Source organism: Geotrypetes seraphini, chromosome 2 (genome assembly GCF_902459505.1).
Source record: "Geotrypetes seraphini chromosome 2, aGeoSer1.1, whole genome shotgun sequence".
Classification (NCBI taxonomy): domain Eukaryota; kingdom Metazoa; phylum Chordata; class Amphibia; order Gymnophiona; family Dermophiidae; genus Geotrypetes; species Geotrypetes seraphini.
In genome coordinates, this window is record NC_047085.1 from 424,291,013 (window position 1) to 424,310,737 (window position 19,725).

A 19,725-nucleotide genomic window follows, 5' to 3' on the forward strand; every position below is an offset into this window, starting at 1 on the left:
CTTTAATTGTAATGCAATTTTTCCATTCATTTTTCATATACACAGCAGATATAAAAATTCTCAAAACTGACATTTCTATCACTATATTGAAAATAAAATTATTTTCCCTACCTTTTTTGTCTGGTGACTTTTTCTATGCTTTTAACTATGTTTCCAGTGCCTTCTTATCCATTGACTGTTTTTCTCTCCTTCACTTTCTGCCTTGCATCCATCTATGGAAGGGGTGTCAAAGTCCCTCCTCAAGGAGGGTCTTTGAGATCCCTGATCTATGGCATAAATTTAACATTCAATTTTTCCACTTTCTTCTCAAAATCTCTTTTCCATGTCTTACCTTCCCTCACTGTTTCCATGGTCCAAGATCTCTCTCCTCTCCTTCCCATAATCTGGCATCTACGGCTACCAGACTCCCCTTCTATTCCATAGTTTGGTTTCTCTCCCTTCCTTTAGTCATCTCTCTTCCTCCCCCCCATAGTGTAACTTTTTTCTCTCCCTTTCTCCTTTCTGCCCCCTGTAGTCCATCTCTTTTCTCTTCCTCCTTTCTGGCTCTGCTCCCAGTCCAACATCTTTCTCTCTCCTTCCTGCATGCTTCTCCTCTGGTACTCCTTCTCTCCCCTAAACATATCTCTCCCCCCATGAGTCCAACTTTTCACTCTCTGCCCTCTTCTCTTCCCCCCCTCCCCCGTGTGACATTTCTCATTCCCTCCTTTCTGTCCTCCCCATCCATTTCGCCCTCTCCATGAGTCCAACCCTTCCGGCCTGCACACTTTCTCTCACTCCTTGCTTCTTTCCTCGAGTGACATCCTTCCTTCCCACTCCCCAACTCATGTTTTTTCCCCATGCATCATTTATCCCTCTTCTCCATCCCATGTCCGTTTCTCCCTCTCTCTCCTCCTGTAACAATTTTCCTTCCTTCCCTCCCCCAATCCCAAACAGCTAATATGCTCTCCCCCATCCACCATCTCACCCTCCCCTCCCATGTGTAGCATCTTTTCTCCCTTCCCTTTCCCTGCCCCCCTGTCCAGCAGCACCTCTTCCTCTCCCCCTGTCCAGCAGTACCCCTTCTCCCTTCCCTCCTCCCTTGTCCAGCAGTACTTCTCCTGTCTAGCAGCAGCTGTGTGCTTGGTCACACAGCTGCCGCTAGGATTAATTTAGACATGGTTTCATCTGCATGCCTCGGGGCCTTTGCTAGGCTGGCCCATTGCATTAGCGAAACAGGTTGGCCTAGCAAAGGCCCCCAAGGCTTGCGGATGAAACTGCTTCTAAATTAATCCTAGCAGCAGCTGTGTGACCAAGTTAAAAGCACACCGAGCTGGTGTGTGTGTGTTGTAGGGGTGTTTCCTTATTGACACCTGAAGGTTAGGCCTCTCTGACATCAAGCCTGAACCATTGTCTGCAAGAAATCTTTCCAGCATGAACTTTACAAGAGAGAAAGAAGAACACATCTTTGCTGTTTCTGCCTGATGCATTCTGGGTATGTACCAGAATGGTATTCTAGTCAAGGACATTCATCTATGTCTTCATAATTAGACTGTGTGATTCTTGTGGGTGGTATACTCCTATCCTGTTCTTATCTAACGGTGCCTGTGTCTCCCAGCCTGTATGAGACCTTACACAGAAAGGCTATTCATCTAAGTTCTGTTTCTGGATTGGTCTGAGGAAGTCATCTGACGAGATCCAAGTGAAAAGGTGCTAATTATGATTAGTCTGTGTCGGGATGCGAGGAAGCTCACATCTTACCACAGGTGTCCTGCACGCATCGCTTTCTTAATAATTAAGACCTGAACAGTTACCTCGTGTGACTCTCTGCCTGAGAGAGAGTGAATCGGACCTTAAACAGCTCTGAATTACATCACTTCAAGGAAACTTGGCTGCCAATAAATTATAGCTGTACCAGTGGCTGATGAACACTCGTTCCTGTAACCAAAGGATTTACGTCTACTAAGCTAAAAAGAAACGGTTTTCCTTTCACCTAAGTTTCGGCGGAGGCCTTACCGAATGGTGAGAATAAGGAATTTATTATCTTATCAGCTGGGGTTAGATAAGTGCATCCGATTGTGATATAGGATAAGGTTTGTAAAGCTACCTTGGTGATAACTGTAATCATTTGCTGCTAATAAGGTATTATTATTATTATTATAAGGAATTGTCTAGTGTGTGTAAGAATTAGTTTTACTTAGTTATCTAACAAGTGTATTGTGATAATTATGTACTGAGTTTCATGTATGTAATCAGATATTTTGTGAACAATATTTAGATATTGCAGCTGGCTTGTGAATTATATTTTTCAATTTTCATAATAAAAGTATTTCTCATTAGCCTGGGTCTTGTCGTATAAATAGACCAAGAAATTTGGACCTGGCAGCATTTATGGTTTTCCCTAGACAAAACTAACAGACACTTAACTTGTTTATGTAACTGATTAGTATACCATAAATCTTGCTACAGTGTGTGCGCGTAGAGAGAAACATGACGGCAGGGCAGGGGTGCAGAGAGAAGTGCGATGGCGGGTGGTGCAAAGAAACATGACGGCCGCAGTGAGTGGCAAGTCAGCTGGCTGGCGCTTCTTTTCCTCCTCAGTGTGCTGCAGCACACTTGGAATCTCAGGAGGCACACAGTTTGTGATACACTGGTTTAAAGAAACATACGTATACTTTTGTTCAAGGATATTACAAAAGGCTAAACTTTTAGGTACCTAATGCTCTAGAGTCATTCAAGAAGAAAGGGGTTTAGATCAAATCTCCTCTCCTGACAGCTTCAATATATTTCAATTTTTGGAAACTACCCAGAAGTTATTGCTAAGCATGTCACTTTGGTTACATTTTCTTCTGAAACTTGTCAAAAAGAAAATTTTGAAATTATATTTTTCTAAAAGGCAAGCTCCCCTTTGTGGTCAGCAAATACATATCTACCCAGATGTGGCTAGGCAAATTCTGTATCATAGAAGACAGTTCCTGCAGCTGAGGCCTAAGGCTTTAGCTATAAATGTTTAATCACATATGGGAATAATAGACTTAACTCATTTGCAAACTTTTATGCAGGACAATCCTATTCAACATGAAAATGTGACTGGATTCTTAAGTTTTTTTCAGGGGTCTATTATATAATATTTTGGTTTTGGCCCATCATTTCTTAAGATTTGCATATTTAGGCCTCCTAAAGCAATTGTAATCTCCATATGGGACTTAGTGCTTTCTTGCTAATCGTGGCATTATGGTTTCTGAAAATCCTTGCAAACTGAATTTGCAAATAAAAAAAACGGACATTCTCAATAGAACGTCTAAGTCAGAATTTGGACGTTTAGAGAAATAAGTCCAGAAATTCAGTAATAAAAATGTCTATTCTCAAAACTCCCACATCTTAAAAAAAAAAAAAAAAAATTTAAAATAAAATCTGTATGTTTTATCCATTAGTACTGTGTTTCCCTGAAAAATAAGCCAGTATCATATTAATTTTGGGTCAAAAAAACAAACAAAACACACTAGGACTTCTTTTTGGGGATGTCATTTTTTTCATGTACAACAATCATCTTCCCCTTCTTCTTATCCACCCAAATTCTTCCTCTTTCCTTTCTCGCCCCTCCTCCCCACATGCAGCATCTTTCTATCCCTCCCTCCCTCCCATCCCCCTGCGCAGCAGAACCCTGCCGACCCTCCCACCGTGAGGCTGACATACCTCCGCTCCAAAGCCTCCAAAAACAGCAGCAGTGGCAGCACTCTGAACAGGCTGCTTCACAACTTCCTCTGCCGCATCACTGACAACATCAGTGATGTGGCAGAGAGAAGGCTTTGGTGGGGAAGGCCACAAAAGCACCTCGTTCAGAGCACTGCCGCCGCTGTTTTTGGCGGCCTCGGAACAGAGATATGTCAGTTTCACGGTGGGAGGGAGGGATAGAAACATGCTGTAGAGGGAAGGCCCGGCCCCAGTGGGGAAGACCGCAAAGCGGCCCGTGTGTCAGGGATGGAGTCAGGAGTGTCGGGTACATTCGGGAGGGGCTTCAGGGGTCAATCTTAACTAGGGCTTATTTTGGGGGTAGGGCTTATATTAGGAGCACCTTTAAAAAATCATACTAGGGCTTATTTTCAGGGAAACACAGAAACTGAAGAGGGAGCTGTTCTCCACTGCAGAAGGGGAGGAGTTGGAAGTTGAGAAACACCCTTCTGCAAAGTTCATAACTAAGGGGAAGTAGCAGCTATGGTACTGAATCCCATGTCTTCTCACAGAAAGAAGCTTAGAAAGGTAAGAACCTAATCTTTCATCATGTCTTATGATCAAAAAGTGAATACTTCACGAGGATTAAAAAAAATGTCCAATTGGAGGTTTTTAGATGGTGAGTGGCAAATGTTGCTGTTTATTTTATGCTTGTAATTTTACTTGTATACCACTCTGAAAAACCTCAAGCCATGGAGGCAGTCAAAAATTTTACAAGAAAAAATATTTTGCAGAGGTGTTGCATAGAATTTCACTAACAGAATAGCATGCCACTTTAATGCACATTATAGAGCATTTGTAAACTGCTGCTTCTAAGACTACATACCAAGTCACATCAAGGTCTGTGAGGGGGAAGCTCAAAGTGCCTAACTTGGCTCACAACTTGCAAACCAAATATAGTGTAATATGTCAAAGAACATGTCACATTATATGATGTTATAGGGTGCTCTCAGTGTGAACCCTCAGTGATAGGAGCACAGCTCCGACACTTCACTTCTGGGCCAAGGCCATAAGCCTCCACCCGCACACCATCATCGAGCGCCCTGTGTGTGCAGAAATCAAACCAATCAACAATCAAAGTGAGTAAATGAAACTCAACACAAGCAACCTGAGCGACCCCCACACAAACCCTGCCAGCCAAACCCCCTCAAAAAACTCACGCAAAATCACAAACAAAGTTTTGACTTTGTTTGTGATTTTGCGTGAGTTTTTTGAGGGGGTTTGGCTGGCAGGGTTTGTGTGGGGGTCGCTCAGGTTGCTTGTGTTGAGTTTCATTTACTCACTTTGATTGTTGATTGGTTTGATTTCTGCACACACAGGGCGCTCGATGATGGTGTGCGGGTGGAGGCTTATGGCCTTGGCCCAGAAGTGAAGTGTCGGAGCTGTGCTCCTATCACTGAGGGTTCACACTGAGAGCACCCTATAACATCATATAATGTGACATGTTCTTTGACATATTACACTATATTTGGTTTGCAAGTTGTGAGCCAAGTTAGGCACTTTGAGCTTCCCCCTCACAGACCTTGATGTGACTTGGTTGCCTTCCTTGTTTTTTCTAGTTTAGGATTTGTTTGGCAAATTAGGAGTGTGTTGTTGTTGTCTAAGACTACATACAGCAGGAAAGGTTTTTCATGTAAAAACTACAGCACACAAGGTTTTTTGGAGGGTAAAACCATCAATGTTGTTTTCTGTACAATGAGTATAAAAGGATACATCCAGCATAGAGATCATGAGCCGGCAGGTCTCCAAGTTGAATGCTATAAAAGAGAAGACAGAAATAAATCAGTATTTTCAACAAACTCCAGAGCTTTGTTTTTAGCTGGGCAAGTTCCTCTTGCTTTTTTTATGGTTTCCTGATATTCTGAAGCTAGCCCCCACCGAGGCTATGGAAACATAAGCTTACTTTGGTAACCAATCTGAACTCCCCCTCTTTCTACTCCAAATTTCAAAGCTCCCTTCTTCCACTTGGCCAAGTTCCACAAAATTGCAGCTTCCATCATGTACTGTATATTATATATATATATATATATATATATATATATATATATATATATATATATATATATATATATATATATATATATATATATATATATATATATATATACAGTACAGTAGTCTCCTGAAACTCGCGGGTGTTCTGTTCCAGCAATACTCGCAAATTAAAAAAAAAACACGCAAATGCGGTTTAGGAGTTGATCAAAGGCAGGAGAGGGGGCAGCTGGGGTCCGGCAGGTGCTGAAAATCATTTGTGGTATTTCCCGACTGCCTCTTCCAGGTACTAAAGTCAGGTTACACCAATCAGGAGCTGCTTTGACATGCCAGATGTGTTAGATAAATTGTGAGCCCACCGGGACAGATAGGGAAAATGCTTGAATACCTGATTGTAAAACCACTTAAGATAATCTTGATAGGCGGTATATAAAAACCTAATAAACTTGAAACTAATATATGTCATTCTGAAGTAGCTACATTGAAATGTTTGTGACCCAATGTTCTGAATAGAGTTTACAGTATACATGATGGTTGTTTAAAGTTTCAATAAGCAGTAGTGTTTGTTTTTTGTGACAACACAGTAAGCTTGGGGGGGAGGGGGGAGGCACAAAGCCACTGCAAACTGTTTATCTGTTGTGCCTGACTACTCTTTCGTCATAACACTTAAAATGGAGAATAGTGAAGTTTCAGGAATCCAGTGGATTACAGGACCCAAGGCAACATGGATGCACTAGAGGCAGGTCTTGTCAGACAGATCTGATCAATTTCTTTGACTGGGTGACCAGAGAATTGGATAGAGGGAGTGCACTAGATGTGGTGTATTTAGATTTTAGCAAAGCCTTTGACAGTGTTCCTGTCTAAAATCGAGTGCCCTCGGGATGGTCCCAAAATGACAGACTTGGTCAGGAACTGGTTAAGTGGAAGGCGACAAAGGATAGTTGAGATCTCTGAGGAAAGGGATAAGCTTAAGAGCTGAAATCTGAGCTTTAAGTAGGAGCATGTAGCTCCCAAAAAATGATTCAGAGGTTAAGTATGTTACTGAATGTTTTAAGGTCCCAGGAGTTCAGTTTCACTCAAATCAGGCAAATTTGTTGATTTTTAGCCCGTCTTTAATTGTTAAAGCAGATTCAATGGGTATGAGCCACTACACCTAAATCGATGCAGATGTAGAAGCGAATATCCATCAATTATATCAAGTTGGATAGTGACTTGAGGTAGAAAACCAATAAAGGTAATATAGGTGAGAATTGTGGTCCCAGAGACAGTGCAAGGTTAAGTAGGCACTAAGCAAATCTTTAGTCTCACAGCCAACTAGCCTGCAGCTCCCCTACTTTTTGATATTAACTCATTCATGATTATCACACAAAATTCCTATGAAATGCAGGTTAAAAGTATGTGCTGTTAGTGTGGCTATTGGGACCTATTGTTTTGCTTAGACTGCTGTTGCTCTTTTCTTCCTCATTCCTCCCCCCCAAAAAAAAAAAAAAAAACTTCACTGCCCTAGGCAACCACCTGGTCTTGCCTACTGGTTGGGCCAGCCTTGGGTGGTCAGAGGTCAAGTGGAGAAATTTTAATTTGGCCATTAAAATCACTCAAAGAGAAGTAACTGCCTGCAAGTCATCCCTGCATAACAATAAAACCACAAGAACACAGGTCAGGGATTTCCATCAATGCTTCCAAGTATGCTAGAAGGAAACTCCCTCTCCACAGCAGGGTTCAGTCTTTAACCTTCAGCACAGCACAAAATATAATCTGCAGGCCATTTCCTGCTATTTTCCATAAAGCAAGGGCAGAAGGAACAGTCCATTTTGCCACTGTACTATAAAAGAGGCAAAGAAATGTTTTATCTCTTTTCTATACCACTGACTTCCAGCTATATTTTTCTGCATTCCGGTATGTAATGTAATGTAATGTAATTTATTTCTTATATACTGCTACATCCGTTAGGTTCTAAGCGGTTTGAAGAAAATATACATTAAGATTATAAATGAGAAGTAAGAAGGTACTTAAAAAATTCCCTTACTGTCCCGAAGGCTCACAATCTAACTAAAGTACCTGGAAATTAATAAAGAAGAGAAAATAAAGATGGTTGAAAAAAGAAAAATTCTATGTGAACTTATGTAGTGTTTTTTATTTATTGGCTTTCACCTTCCATACAAATGTTTATAGGCCCTCTACTTAACCAGTGGAAGACTATCAAAAGTGTTTCTCTTTCCTTGCAGGGGATGTCAAATCATTAACCAGTGCTGCAAAAAAAACCTGACAGCTTGGCTGGTACCTTGCACAGTAACTGCAAATTCTCTGAGGAAACATTCCTTTGCACAACACTATCAATTTCAAAAGTATTTCACCACTAAAATTACAACTGTTGAACACATACATTTAGTGTCAAATGTAGCTTTTCAGGAACTAGGCTACCTTACAGAGGAAATAAAATAGAGCAACAAAATTGGAAATCAGGAAAAAAGGTGAATTCTACAAATGTATTCAGTGTGTACATCTTCCCCTGTCCAATCCCTCACACAGCAACCACAAGAAAAAAAAAATAGACCAAGCAGATCCCACACAAGTCAGCAAATTGAAACAAGAAGTGGGATGCAAACAATATCTGAATGAGTAAAAAAAATATTGATTAAACAGTCTCAAATGTGCACACTGATGCTATGAAGGAGGACTAAGTCTATGCTCTCATACATTCATTCAAGCACCATATAAAGGCATGAGGAGGGGGAGGAGGGAAAGTCTTAGGCAGTGAGAAAAATGAAAATGTATGGGCGCGTTGTGTACATGTGTCTAAATAGGAATAAAACATACATTAATTAGGGGTAAAGTGGGAGAAGTATTAAGTTGAGATTGCTTATGATTCAAGATAATACATGCCCAATTGATCATAGAGTTTCAAAAAGTGAAATATGAAAAACCAGTTAGAAGATTCATTAACATTATTTTAGATTCCTCCCAAGAAATGGAATAGTGTTAAAGAAGAATTCTATGAATTTCTATTAGCCAAAATAGATTGGCAGGGTTGTATAGTCTTCTGATGGGAGATATTAATATCCATCTGGAACATAATGAAAATTCAGATGCAACTGATTTTTTAAACCCCCGTCAGTAAAAACTCATCAAAAGGGTCACCAGCTGGATCTGTTCACCTTTTCCTTAAAATAAATGGTTAGTCCTAAAATTCATTTCAAACAAAGAGTTGGTGGAAATATTCTATTTGGTCAGACCACTGCTTGTGCAATCTTCAACTAAGTTGGCAAGAGAGACAGTTTCAACCAAGATCGGCCCAAAAAAGGAAAGAGAAGATCATTACTAGCAGAGGAATTTTAAATCCAGTAGAATTTTGGGCTCACTATGAGTTAAGCACCAAAGTTGAAGTAGATTCAAATTTTCCAATGATGTGGAAAAACTTTAGTAATTGAGTTTTAGATAAAATAGCACCTTTAAAGCCGAGCAAAAAGAGACAGAGACCTTCTAATGAATGGTTTGATGCTGAATTGTTAGCATTTAAACAGGAATTAAGAAAAATGGAAATGATTTGGTTAAAATCAGGTAAAGAGGAGGATAAGATAAATTGGAGACTTAAAAAATTTGACTAAAGAGAAAAGTTCTAAATGCTATGCGCAGAAAATAGGTACATCCAAAATTAACAGAGATCTGTTCAAACTGGTTAATACTTTAACTGATATTGAACTGGTCTTGAGATCAAATACGGAATATCCTCCATCTCATGAAACTCTTGCAGAGTTCTTTAATAAAAAGAATGTGACCTGAGAGCAACTTTATAATCTCCTACCAGTACTATGCAGCCCCTCAGTTTGGTCAACCGGAAGATGGTTTGATGGTAGACATGTTCTGGAACCATATCCAGACTCCGGACTGGCAACAGTTTATAAAATTGTTTAATAAATGTTAAATTGAATTGCTTATTGGACTCTTGCCCCCGACCATTATGAAAAGTGCTCCATTCACTTTTAAAGCAGATTTATTTAAAATGGACCATTTTTTCATTAACAAATGGATTGTTTCCAGATGAGTTGGGTTAAATTCTGATTACCCCTATCTTTTTTTTTTAATCTTTATTCATTTTAAAGCTAAAAATAAGTGCAACATATTATACAGACATTTTACACTAACTGCACTTAAATTCTATCAACTTATATTTCATGACAAATACATATATCATCCCTCCTTCTACATATCCAACAATTGCACTTAAATTAAAAGCCCTAGCATGATTTTTGGGGTAGGTCTTAATATAAGCCCTAATCCAAAAATAAGCCCTAGTCACTGGCAGCAGTGCTTCCCCTCCCCCCCCTCCCACTGACACTGCCATCTCTCTCTCCCATTAGAACACCGCCAACCACGAGACTGATATACCTTGCAAACAGCAGTGTCGGTAGCAATCTAACCAGGCTGCTCATGGCCTTCTGCAGCCGGGGCATTCCGTATGCCACATTGCTGATGACTTCAGTGATGCAGCACAGGAATGCCACAGCGGAAGAAGGCCGCGAAGCAGCCTGATTAGATTGCTGCCGACCACTGCCGTTTGCAAGGTATACCGGTCTCACGGTTGGCGGCATTCTAATGGGAGAGAGAGATGGCAGTGTCAGCGGGGGTTCAGCAGCATGAGGGGGGGATAGAAAGATGCTGCAAGGGGGGAGGAAAAAGGGAGAATTGGAGTGGAGAGAAAGGGAGAGATAATTGTAGATGAAATAAAGACCTAGTACGTTTTTTGGGCCCAAAATAAATATAAGGCAGTGTCTTATTTTTGGGGAAACACGGTAGCTCAAAATTCAGCAGCAAGACTCGTATACAGACTATGGAAATTGTAACACCAACAGCTCTACTACCTGAAACTACACTGCCCTTAACTGCAAGGAACAAGTTTAAAATTAGGCATCACAGCCTAAAACAAATTTTTCCTCATTTGGGGGCTTCTTTGTCACCAAGAGGGTACAATTTGATTATGAATACCATCTCCTAGGGTGCTTTGCAGACAGCAGGCTGTTTATAGTAACCATATGCTGCTGTATATATGAACACTCGAATATAACACAAGATTCTTAGGCCCCCCCAAAAAAACAATGGCCCAAGAATGAGGGTCTCAGTTTATATTTGGGTTAGTGCCCCCCCTCCCGGACCTGTTGCAGGCCTGCTGTTAGACCTGGTGGTCCAGTGGCGGGCCAGGACAGGAGGGATCCCTCCCACCACCTGACAATTTTTACCTCCCTCCCACACCTTTCAATTACCTGGTGGTCCAGTGGTGAACAAACAGGAGCGATCTTTTGGAACTCCTGCTCAGCGCAGAGCCGCTAGCTGAATAACTGCCATGAGACTTGGCAGCAATCATTCAGCTAGCAGCTCTTTGCTCAGCAGGAGCGCTGGAAGATCGTTCCTGCTCGGTTCACCATTGGACCACGAGGGAATTGAAAGGTACGCGTGGGAGGAGGTAAAAATTGTCAGTCAGCTGGGACAGGAGGTAGGAAGGATCCCTCCTGTTCCAGCCCAAGTCTTATGGCATGCCCGGTGGAAGCGGAGGAAGAGATGGACTATGGTGGCCCCAGGGATCCCATCCTGTAGGACTGAAGACTGATCACTTTGTATATCATACCTCTTGCTCAGTGGTCTCAAACTCAAACCCTTTGCAGGGCCACATTTTGGATTTGTAGGTACTTGGAGCTATAGGTTTACTGTGAATCCTTAATACTCAATGTATGCACAGAGGGACTATCACAGAAGCATACATACTACTTTGCTTAAAAGATGCTGTTGGAAGAATACCTGAAAACTTGAAATCAGGATTCAGTTTGGTTTTCTTTCCACATTTTTGGATTTTGTTGCTTTGCTCTTGTTCTGTCTATTCTCCCCATCCCCCAATTTAGGCTTTGTTTAATCACCTTTTTAAAGAAATTCAGCCAAAGTAGTGTAGAGCAAGAACAATCTTGACACAGACAGAAGATAAAGTATAGGAGAAAAAAAATATTTTAGACATAATGCTATAGTTCTGTTAACATTGTAGTAGACAGCATGGGAGTATAAGCAGAGATGGAACATAGAAAAAAGGAAACTGTTAAGAGACCTAACTTCTGTTAATCTAACAAAAATTGCTTATGAATATATGATATGATCTCAGCAGTAGATAAGCAAGTCCTGCTTGAATAAGTGCAGCCAGTTAGGTGCTTCTTCCAGTAAAGACATTGGCGAAAAGCCAAACTTTCTGCTTCCTGAAGGAAAGATATTACCTTATTGAGTGAAGCCTTTCCAGGGAGTGCATTCACAAATGTCTGGGCTAGTTGGATGTCCTTTTTATTTGCCCCAGCCTCCCTGCCCTTTTAGCCAAAATACCTATAGCAAGAATTGCAATGAAGTGCCAATTTAATTGCCTTCTAGTTTTTCACTCCTATGAGTACAGACTGCAGACTCAATGGCACCCCACATCCTTACTCCAGGAACCTGTCTTGGAGAGAGCAAGTGCAGATGGGTGTGTAGGAGAAGTCTTTTCTTTGAAGCTGCTTCCCTGTTAGGTGATCTCTGCTCAGAAGGCATCATCTACCTTTTAACTCCCAGTCATAGCTACTTACTGCAGGGCACCAAACCTCAACTGGAATTTCAAGTCTGAAAATTTCAGAGGTGGTTTTTTTTTTCTTAAATATTGCATGACCAAATACTGGCCCAGCTGCAAGACACTAAACAAATTCCTTAACCTACAATACGTTGGATGCTGCTGCAGTATAAGAACACCCCTCTCTTGGACTTGATGAGCTCCGATGTATTCTGTTTCTTTGTTAAGCAAATCACTTTCTAATTAGGACTATGCTGTGGGTAGAGGAAGCTGTGCTGAAAGTTTAATAAATAATAATTTTATTCTTATATACCTCCAAAGCCGTAGTAGTTCGAGGCGGTTTACAACAAAGAGGGCTGGACAATCAACGAATATAGGTACAATCAGGGAATATATGTACAATGTAAAGTCTTCCAAGAACAGGTGAGCAGGATACAGAGGTAAGGCATAAGAGATCTTGGGAAAAAAAGTAGTAAGGCATAAGGCTACAAATCGGTTAAACAGGTTTGTTTTTACTAATTTTCTGAATTTAGGTAGGATGAGGAGTGTGAGATAATATTACCCAGAGGCATATTGGGCCTGGTCCACCCCACCTACGCATCATTTGTTGAGCTGGATAACAGTATTGGAGGAAATATAGGCATAAAGGGTCCAGCAGCAAAAGAAAAGGAAAATCAGAAGAGAAGAGCCAATGGTGATCCTGAACTGCTACCAGAGAATATCCAAAGAAGGCACAGCTATCAAGAAGGTTAGGGTAAAAGCTGGTCAATCCAAGTGCAGGTGGTTAATACTGGATACTAGATAACAGAAAAATAGATCAGTGCATGCTACATATGTACTTATATTATTGAAATGTCTTACAGTATGTTTATATATATTTTGAAAGAGTTGTAATGAAGTGAATTGTTCTTGTGAAAAGCAAGATATGAAATGCAATATAACCCCCCTATGATCTGGCTACACAGCAGAAACCAGAGATCATAGGGCTAAGCATTGGGGGCGGGGGGGAGATAAGAGGGGGTACCTTTCTAGTACTACCAGACATATGCAGCGCTGTACATATTCTGTGCAGGTACTTCCTCTATCCATGGTGGGCCCACAAACTAAAGTTTTGTACCTGAGGCTATGGAGCAGAGGTGACTTGCCCAAGATCACAAGGAGCTGGGTAGGAATTGAACTCAGGTCACCAATATCGTAGCCCACTGCACTGCTATTACCACCACCACTTACCATCTTCAAAGTGCTAGTGGGCGTACGCAGCGCTGTACAGAGTTGCGAAGAAAAAATGAGCTCACAATCTAATCGGTCAAGACAGAAATCCCCCCCCCAAAAAAAAACCACATACACAACCCTTGATGCCAGGATAGGGGATACAGTTAGCAAGGATGGTAAGCTATTGGTTAAGGTGCTGAGCAAAGGCAAGTAGGGTCAAGAGCTGAAGGCTCTCAAGAAAGTAGGTTTACAGCCTACACCCTCCCCACCACCCTACTCCCAAAGTGAGCAACTAGGAATGTACTGAAGAAGGGAGGGAAATGATCAGGTAGAATGACTGGAAAAGTCTGTATTGCTTATAGAATCTCCCCAATGGCTCCTGCTCAAACATCCCAATCCCTTTCACATGCAAAGCCACTGATGCACACATCAACTACAAGACATACAGAAAGGGGTAACTAACTGGGCACTCAGTAGAAGTCTAGAACATAGGTATCTGCTTTCCTTTATAGAGTATTAGGAAAACAGGGTAATATCAGTTTTATGGCTAGCATAAATCCTGAAGATAAGAGAATTATGTAAGTTATGAGGGGTGTTCAATAATTTATCTACCTCAGTAGGAAAGGAAAAAATTTTTTTTAAAAAAATTAATATATAGTCTCCCAATTGTCATTTCAGGGGAAGTGATGACACGTATGGAGCCAACTCCTTTGCAAAGAATTCTCTCATTTGACCTTCAAAGCAGGATGTCGCAGCTTCTTTGATGTCTTCAGCACTTGAAACTGAGGGAGGAAGGTCAGGACTGCAAGGTGGCTGGTTCAGCTGCTAAAACTCACATTCTCAGATGGCAGCTGTGATTGTCATGAGATGTGCAGCAGCACATTGTTGTGAAGCAGCATGCCTGCTGTGTGCCTCGTCTTTTCACTTTGCAGGAGATCATTGTGTTGGCGTTAACTCTCCCCATTTATGGTTGTCTTGTGTAGCATGAACTCCAGAAGCAAAACTCCATCTTAGAAGACAATGCCTTTGCCTGCAGATTTTTCTGTCTTGAACTTTTTTGAAGTGGGGGATAACTTAACTCCATTTTGGACTCGGGATCTCTGTGATCAAACCAAGTCTCATCTCCAGTCACCAAATGATGAGAAAAATCACTTTGTCTTCAGAGCATTGTATCTCCAATTTATCCCGACATCATTGGAACCTCGTGGTCTTCTGACATGGCATCAGCATTCTTAGCACAGCAAAGAAAAATGGGAAGACCCAATGATCCACAGTGAAAACAATCCACTGATAAAAACAAAAAAACTGTGGATACAGATGTTCTGGAGATAATTTATTAAACACTGACATATAAAACCATGTAGGGTCCGGTTGGATTTTTATCACAGTATTTTTTATCATTGTACTTTTTTAATTTTCATGGTTTTATGTCAGTGCTTAATAAATTATCTCCAGAACATCTGTATCTACAGTTTTTGTTTTAATCAGCATTCTTAGAACCCATCTTACACTAAACCATGGATATGCCCAACTTTTCATGAATTTTCCAAACAGGACCTGCCAAGATACATTTTAGCTATTTGGAAAACCTTAATTCGTCTGTCTGACAAAATTAAATCCAATTTTCTTGTACATTTCTGTGGAAGTTGCTTCCACAGGCCATCCAGTGTGAGGATCATTTTCAATGGACTCTCATAGAAACATGATAGCAGATAAAGGCCAAATGGCCCATCCAGTCTGCCCATCCGCGGTAACCATTATCTCTTCCTCTAAGATCACACATGCCTATCGCACACTTTCTTGAATTCAGACAGTGTCTCCACCATCTCTTCCGGGAGAATGTTCCATGCATCTACCACCATTGAAACAAACATGATGGCAAAAAACTGCAGGCCTGTCCCAGAAGAGGACCCCCACAAACTGCTTGCTCCAGATTTTTATTTTGTAGTATGGATTTCCTTTAGCTTTTTCCCTTTTGTGAGAAATTTTATCACAGAACAGTGCTCCAAATCTAGAAGTTTCTTACTCTATTTGCGCAAGGTCTCTTGACATCCTGTCTCTTGGAACGTTAGACTTGCATTTAGCCACAATTGTGCACGAGTAACCCTGAGATATGTCACAACATGCTTGCTACTTTCTTTCATACTCAGGTAAATCAATTATTGAACATGTGCTCTACCCAGACTGCCCATGTGAGCATGCACCTGCTAACTACAAGCTATTAAAGATTGAAGAATAGTAGAGCTTAGGCAGAATGCCAACAATTACATGCATGTACTAGTATGCTAAATATTAAATGTTAGTATCTACTTTATAGGATGTGCCCTAAACATACATAAAATGCCAATCAGTTCTGGACTTTTGTAGAAGAATAAAAGCAAACTACCAGAGCTCCATTGCTGAAGGAGGTGGATTATGCGATATCAAACAGATGGCGGCGTTTAGACAGTCTATCCCAAAGTGTACTGCAGCCTCCCTCTCAGGAACAGGGCCAGATTAACACAATAGTAGGCCTAGGCAAATATTTGTGTCCCCTACCTCCAACCTGGATTTCCCTTTTCCCCTTTTCTTATCCTTGCCTTCCCATATTCTACTTCTGGAGAAGTATCAGAGAAAGTATAGAGCCCAGCTATGAGCATGTAGCAGTAATACTTTGTAGGGCAGCAGAAGACCATGCAATCGCATGCCTCAACTGGAAAGGGGTAACTATTAAAGCTGGGAGAGCTGCTAAGTTACCCTTTTCCAGGAGGGAGATTCTGAACTAATCCTGGTTTTCTACAACCCTAGCCTGTTACAGAATGGGACATAAAAGACCGATTTCAATTGGAAGTATAAGGGACTACAAATAGCACGCTGAATTGGGATGCTACCAATCAGAATGGGCAAAAGTCTTCTTCCTGGAACTGGTAACATGGCAGCTCTGCAGCAGTGAGCCCACAACCAAAGAAGTTGTGCAAGTCATTTTCACCCTCCATTGCCTCTAGTGCAAAGGTGCCAATGGATAACAATTGAGGTATATACAGTATTTACAAAGTTTAAATTGCGAGAGAAGTTTCACAAATGAAAGCATCAAAATTAAAGTTTTGCTGTCTTTGGTCTTTATGAAAAAGGATATAGGCAGAGAAAAGGTAGCATTAAGAGTGTTCAAAATGAATTTGTCCAGGATACTTGATAGCTGGTGTATAAATGCCACAGGCTGAAAATCATCCCTTGATTTAGTATGGACAAAGGTATTATAACAGTGAACTTTTAAAAGGCAGAACGAGCTTCCTTTTGAAAGGGGAAAAAAACAAATACATGCACTCTCAGGCAGGGTTACCACCTCCCCTTCATGCAAAATTCTTGCATTTACTGCCAGCTCTTTCCTTTAGTCTGCAGCAGAGCCGTCACAATTTCTCCTATTCTTAAATTCCTACTCCCTTTCCACAATCCTATTGCCCAGAATATGCACCAGCCGCACAGCTCTCTCCAAAACACTTTCATTTACTCTCCAGCTATGTCCCTCTTTCCTATAGAAACATGAAGGCATCCGCTATCTTCTCCTCTCCCTAAGAGATCCCATGTGCCTGTCCCATTTTTTTTTTTTTTTTTTTAGTTCAGTCTTTGTTCTCCCCCACCTCTACCCAGGAGACTATTCTACACATTTGCCTCCCTTTAGGTTAAAAAAAAAAAAAGCATTTCCTTATATTACTCCTGAGCCTATCACCTCTTAACGTCATCCTAAAAAAAGGAATTGCCCAGCGGCATAGGGAGGGAAATTTGTGCCCTGCACAGTTGCGCCTTGCACCCCCCCTCTTCCCTGCCGCTTAAGCGCCCCCACTCCTTACTATACCACTGGATTTGCTTCATGTGCATTTATGCCACTTAGGTAGCCTCTCCACTGGCAGGGTGGGGTGGGTTTGAAGCATTGGAGAGCTACAGAGGGCTACATTGTGAAGACATCCAGATACCATGGCCAAAGGTAGAATGACTAAAAGTAATTTACATTAGTAGAATCATTTAAAAAAAAAACCCCATAGTTAGCAATCCAAGGTGGTCGAGTCCTCAGTGCATCTAACAGTAGTAGCTAGTTAATTTTCAACCAAATTTCAGGGCAAAAAAAGCCACAATTTTATGTAACAGAAAAACTAGCTATTCAACAGGTAGCATTGTATACTTAAAAAAAAAAAGTCTAACAGGATGGTATTTAACTTTACTGAATACAAAGTTTGAAAGCAAGCAATATAATTAAGTGACAACTAATTTCTCTGTAAATATTTGAGATTTAATGTATATTGCCCAACCCACTCACACTGTTACTACGGCAAATGTTTGTTTTCTTACATGACTACTTTATCAGACTTGTATAGTCATGGCACACCTAGGTGCCCAGTCAAGAGTGCTCAAGTGTGGTTGTTCAGATATGAACACAAAAATTCAGCTACATCTCAGCAATTCAGATCAAACCCCCCTCCCCCCCTCCCACCACCGAGAGGATTATGACAAGTTAAATCTGCACCAAGATATATATATCTCAAAACTGCTCACCTCTAATGTATAATCCCTAGCTCCTCAGAAGTACCACCTGAACTCAAAAGCTTTCACAGCCCTAGGCTTTATTACCTCCTCACTGGAGCCATTATCAATTTTTACTCAAACTTTAAAAAAAATTTTAACAACCCTTCTAGCATATTTCAAGGGTACTTAGCTTTTAATTGTGGTCTTCTTTTGAGGGAAATAGGAGCCAACATATTTCACCCACAGAAGGTTTTTTCAAGGCTTATCATATATGTTGGTGTAAAGCTTGCTAAAGGATGATAAGCCTGTGCTAAAAGGATCACTGTCCCTGACATTCCCCCTTAAATTTAAGGGGGGCATATTATTCACATGAGTGCATGTTACCACATGAGCCTTTTATCACCAATAAAGTGGGTGGCAGTATTGTTCATGCAGTATTTTAAGTGGCCACATGCCTACAACATTAGTGCGTGGCCATTAATACAAAAAAAATTGGCACTTTTATGGTTTTGGTTAAAAAAAAAAAAGACTATTCATGCGGTAACAGGCTTTACATGCAGGCTATAATTATAAATACAGGCAGTTGCTGGCTATCTTTTAGTGGTAATAAGGAGTACTTATTGTGCGGCCGGGATTTCAGTAGTTTCGCATAGATGCTTCACAAAGGCGCATGCTAAGGCACACACGCCTTTGCTGTGCGCCTTAGCCGGTGCGCCATTTCCTAAGTTCAATTTGTTTAGTTTTGTCGAGCGGGGGGGGGGGGGGTGTGGAGGGGGGAACCGGCTCACACGCCTGGTTGGAGGGGACAGTTTCAATGGAGGCTCCGTGGAGGAGCCGGCCCCGATCTCCGAGAGCTGCCGATTGCAGCTTGTGGGTGCCCGAAGAAAGCTCAATGACAATGACTTGAGGCCAATGTTACATGTCTCTTACAAATATAGCAATTCTAAATTTTTTCAAATTCCTAGGGCCCCCCCTTTTACAAAGCCACAGTAGCAATACTGCTGTGGTAAATGCGCCACTGCACATTCAGTCCTATGGGCTTTTGGTGCATTTACTGCAGAAGCATTGCTATCACAGCTTTGTAAAAGGGACCCCTAATCTCAGATATCTGGAAAATGCTAAAATTGGAACATTTCAGAGTGGAAAGTATGGGGCAAAACTCCTAGGCATTTTGATCTGACTTCTCAGAATTCAAACTAAAAATTTTCCCCTTTTGAAATGCGATTACTATAAGGTTGAAAAATGTGATCTAGTTTTCCAAAACTCAGATTAGATGGATTAAGTGTCATCACATGGTAAGCAAGGAATGCTACATTTCTCAGACAGCCGAGCAGTAAAGTGAAAATAGCGGCATAGTACGGAAGGGCCAATAGAGCCACAACACACACTACCATCCTATTAATTTGAAGAAATAGTTTAAACTTACGTTTGTATCCCCCAGCTAACCCCGCCTGGGTGAGACATCGCTGCAGCTCCTCTGCATCTATTTGCCCATCCTATGGAAAGCATAAAATGTGTCTGAATATTTGCTTTTTATAATTTGTCATGTCTTCTGCATTTTCAAGGTACTGAACATTTGATGCTCTTACAAACAATATGAACCCCTACCAACAAATGTTTACATTGCTTTACAAACAGAGTACACAGAATTATTTGAACATCAATCTAGGGCATCACCAAAAACAAAGACAATAGAACCCCCCCCCCCAGCTGAAATAAGTGGTACCAGGTAGCAGTAAGCAAGT

General features: G+C 41.1%; 1 protein-coding gene across 1 annotated transcript in view; it reads right to left on the reverse strand.

The window, feature by feature from the left end:
* SRI (sorcin) overlaps positions 1-19,725 on the reverse strand; it is a 59,374-nt gene that overhangs the window by 25,850 nt on the left and 13,799 nt on the right. The window contains exons 3-4 of the mRNA XM_033931191.1: positions 19,407-19,476; positions 5,422-5,465 (exon numbers count right to left, since the gene is read on the reverse strand). Coding sequence (XP_033787082.1) covers positions 5,422-5,465; positions 19,407-19,476 — 114 coding nt within the window. The remainder of the gene's footprint in view (positions 1-5,421; positions 5,466-19,406; positions 19,477-19,725) is intronic.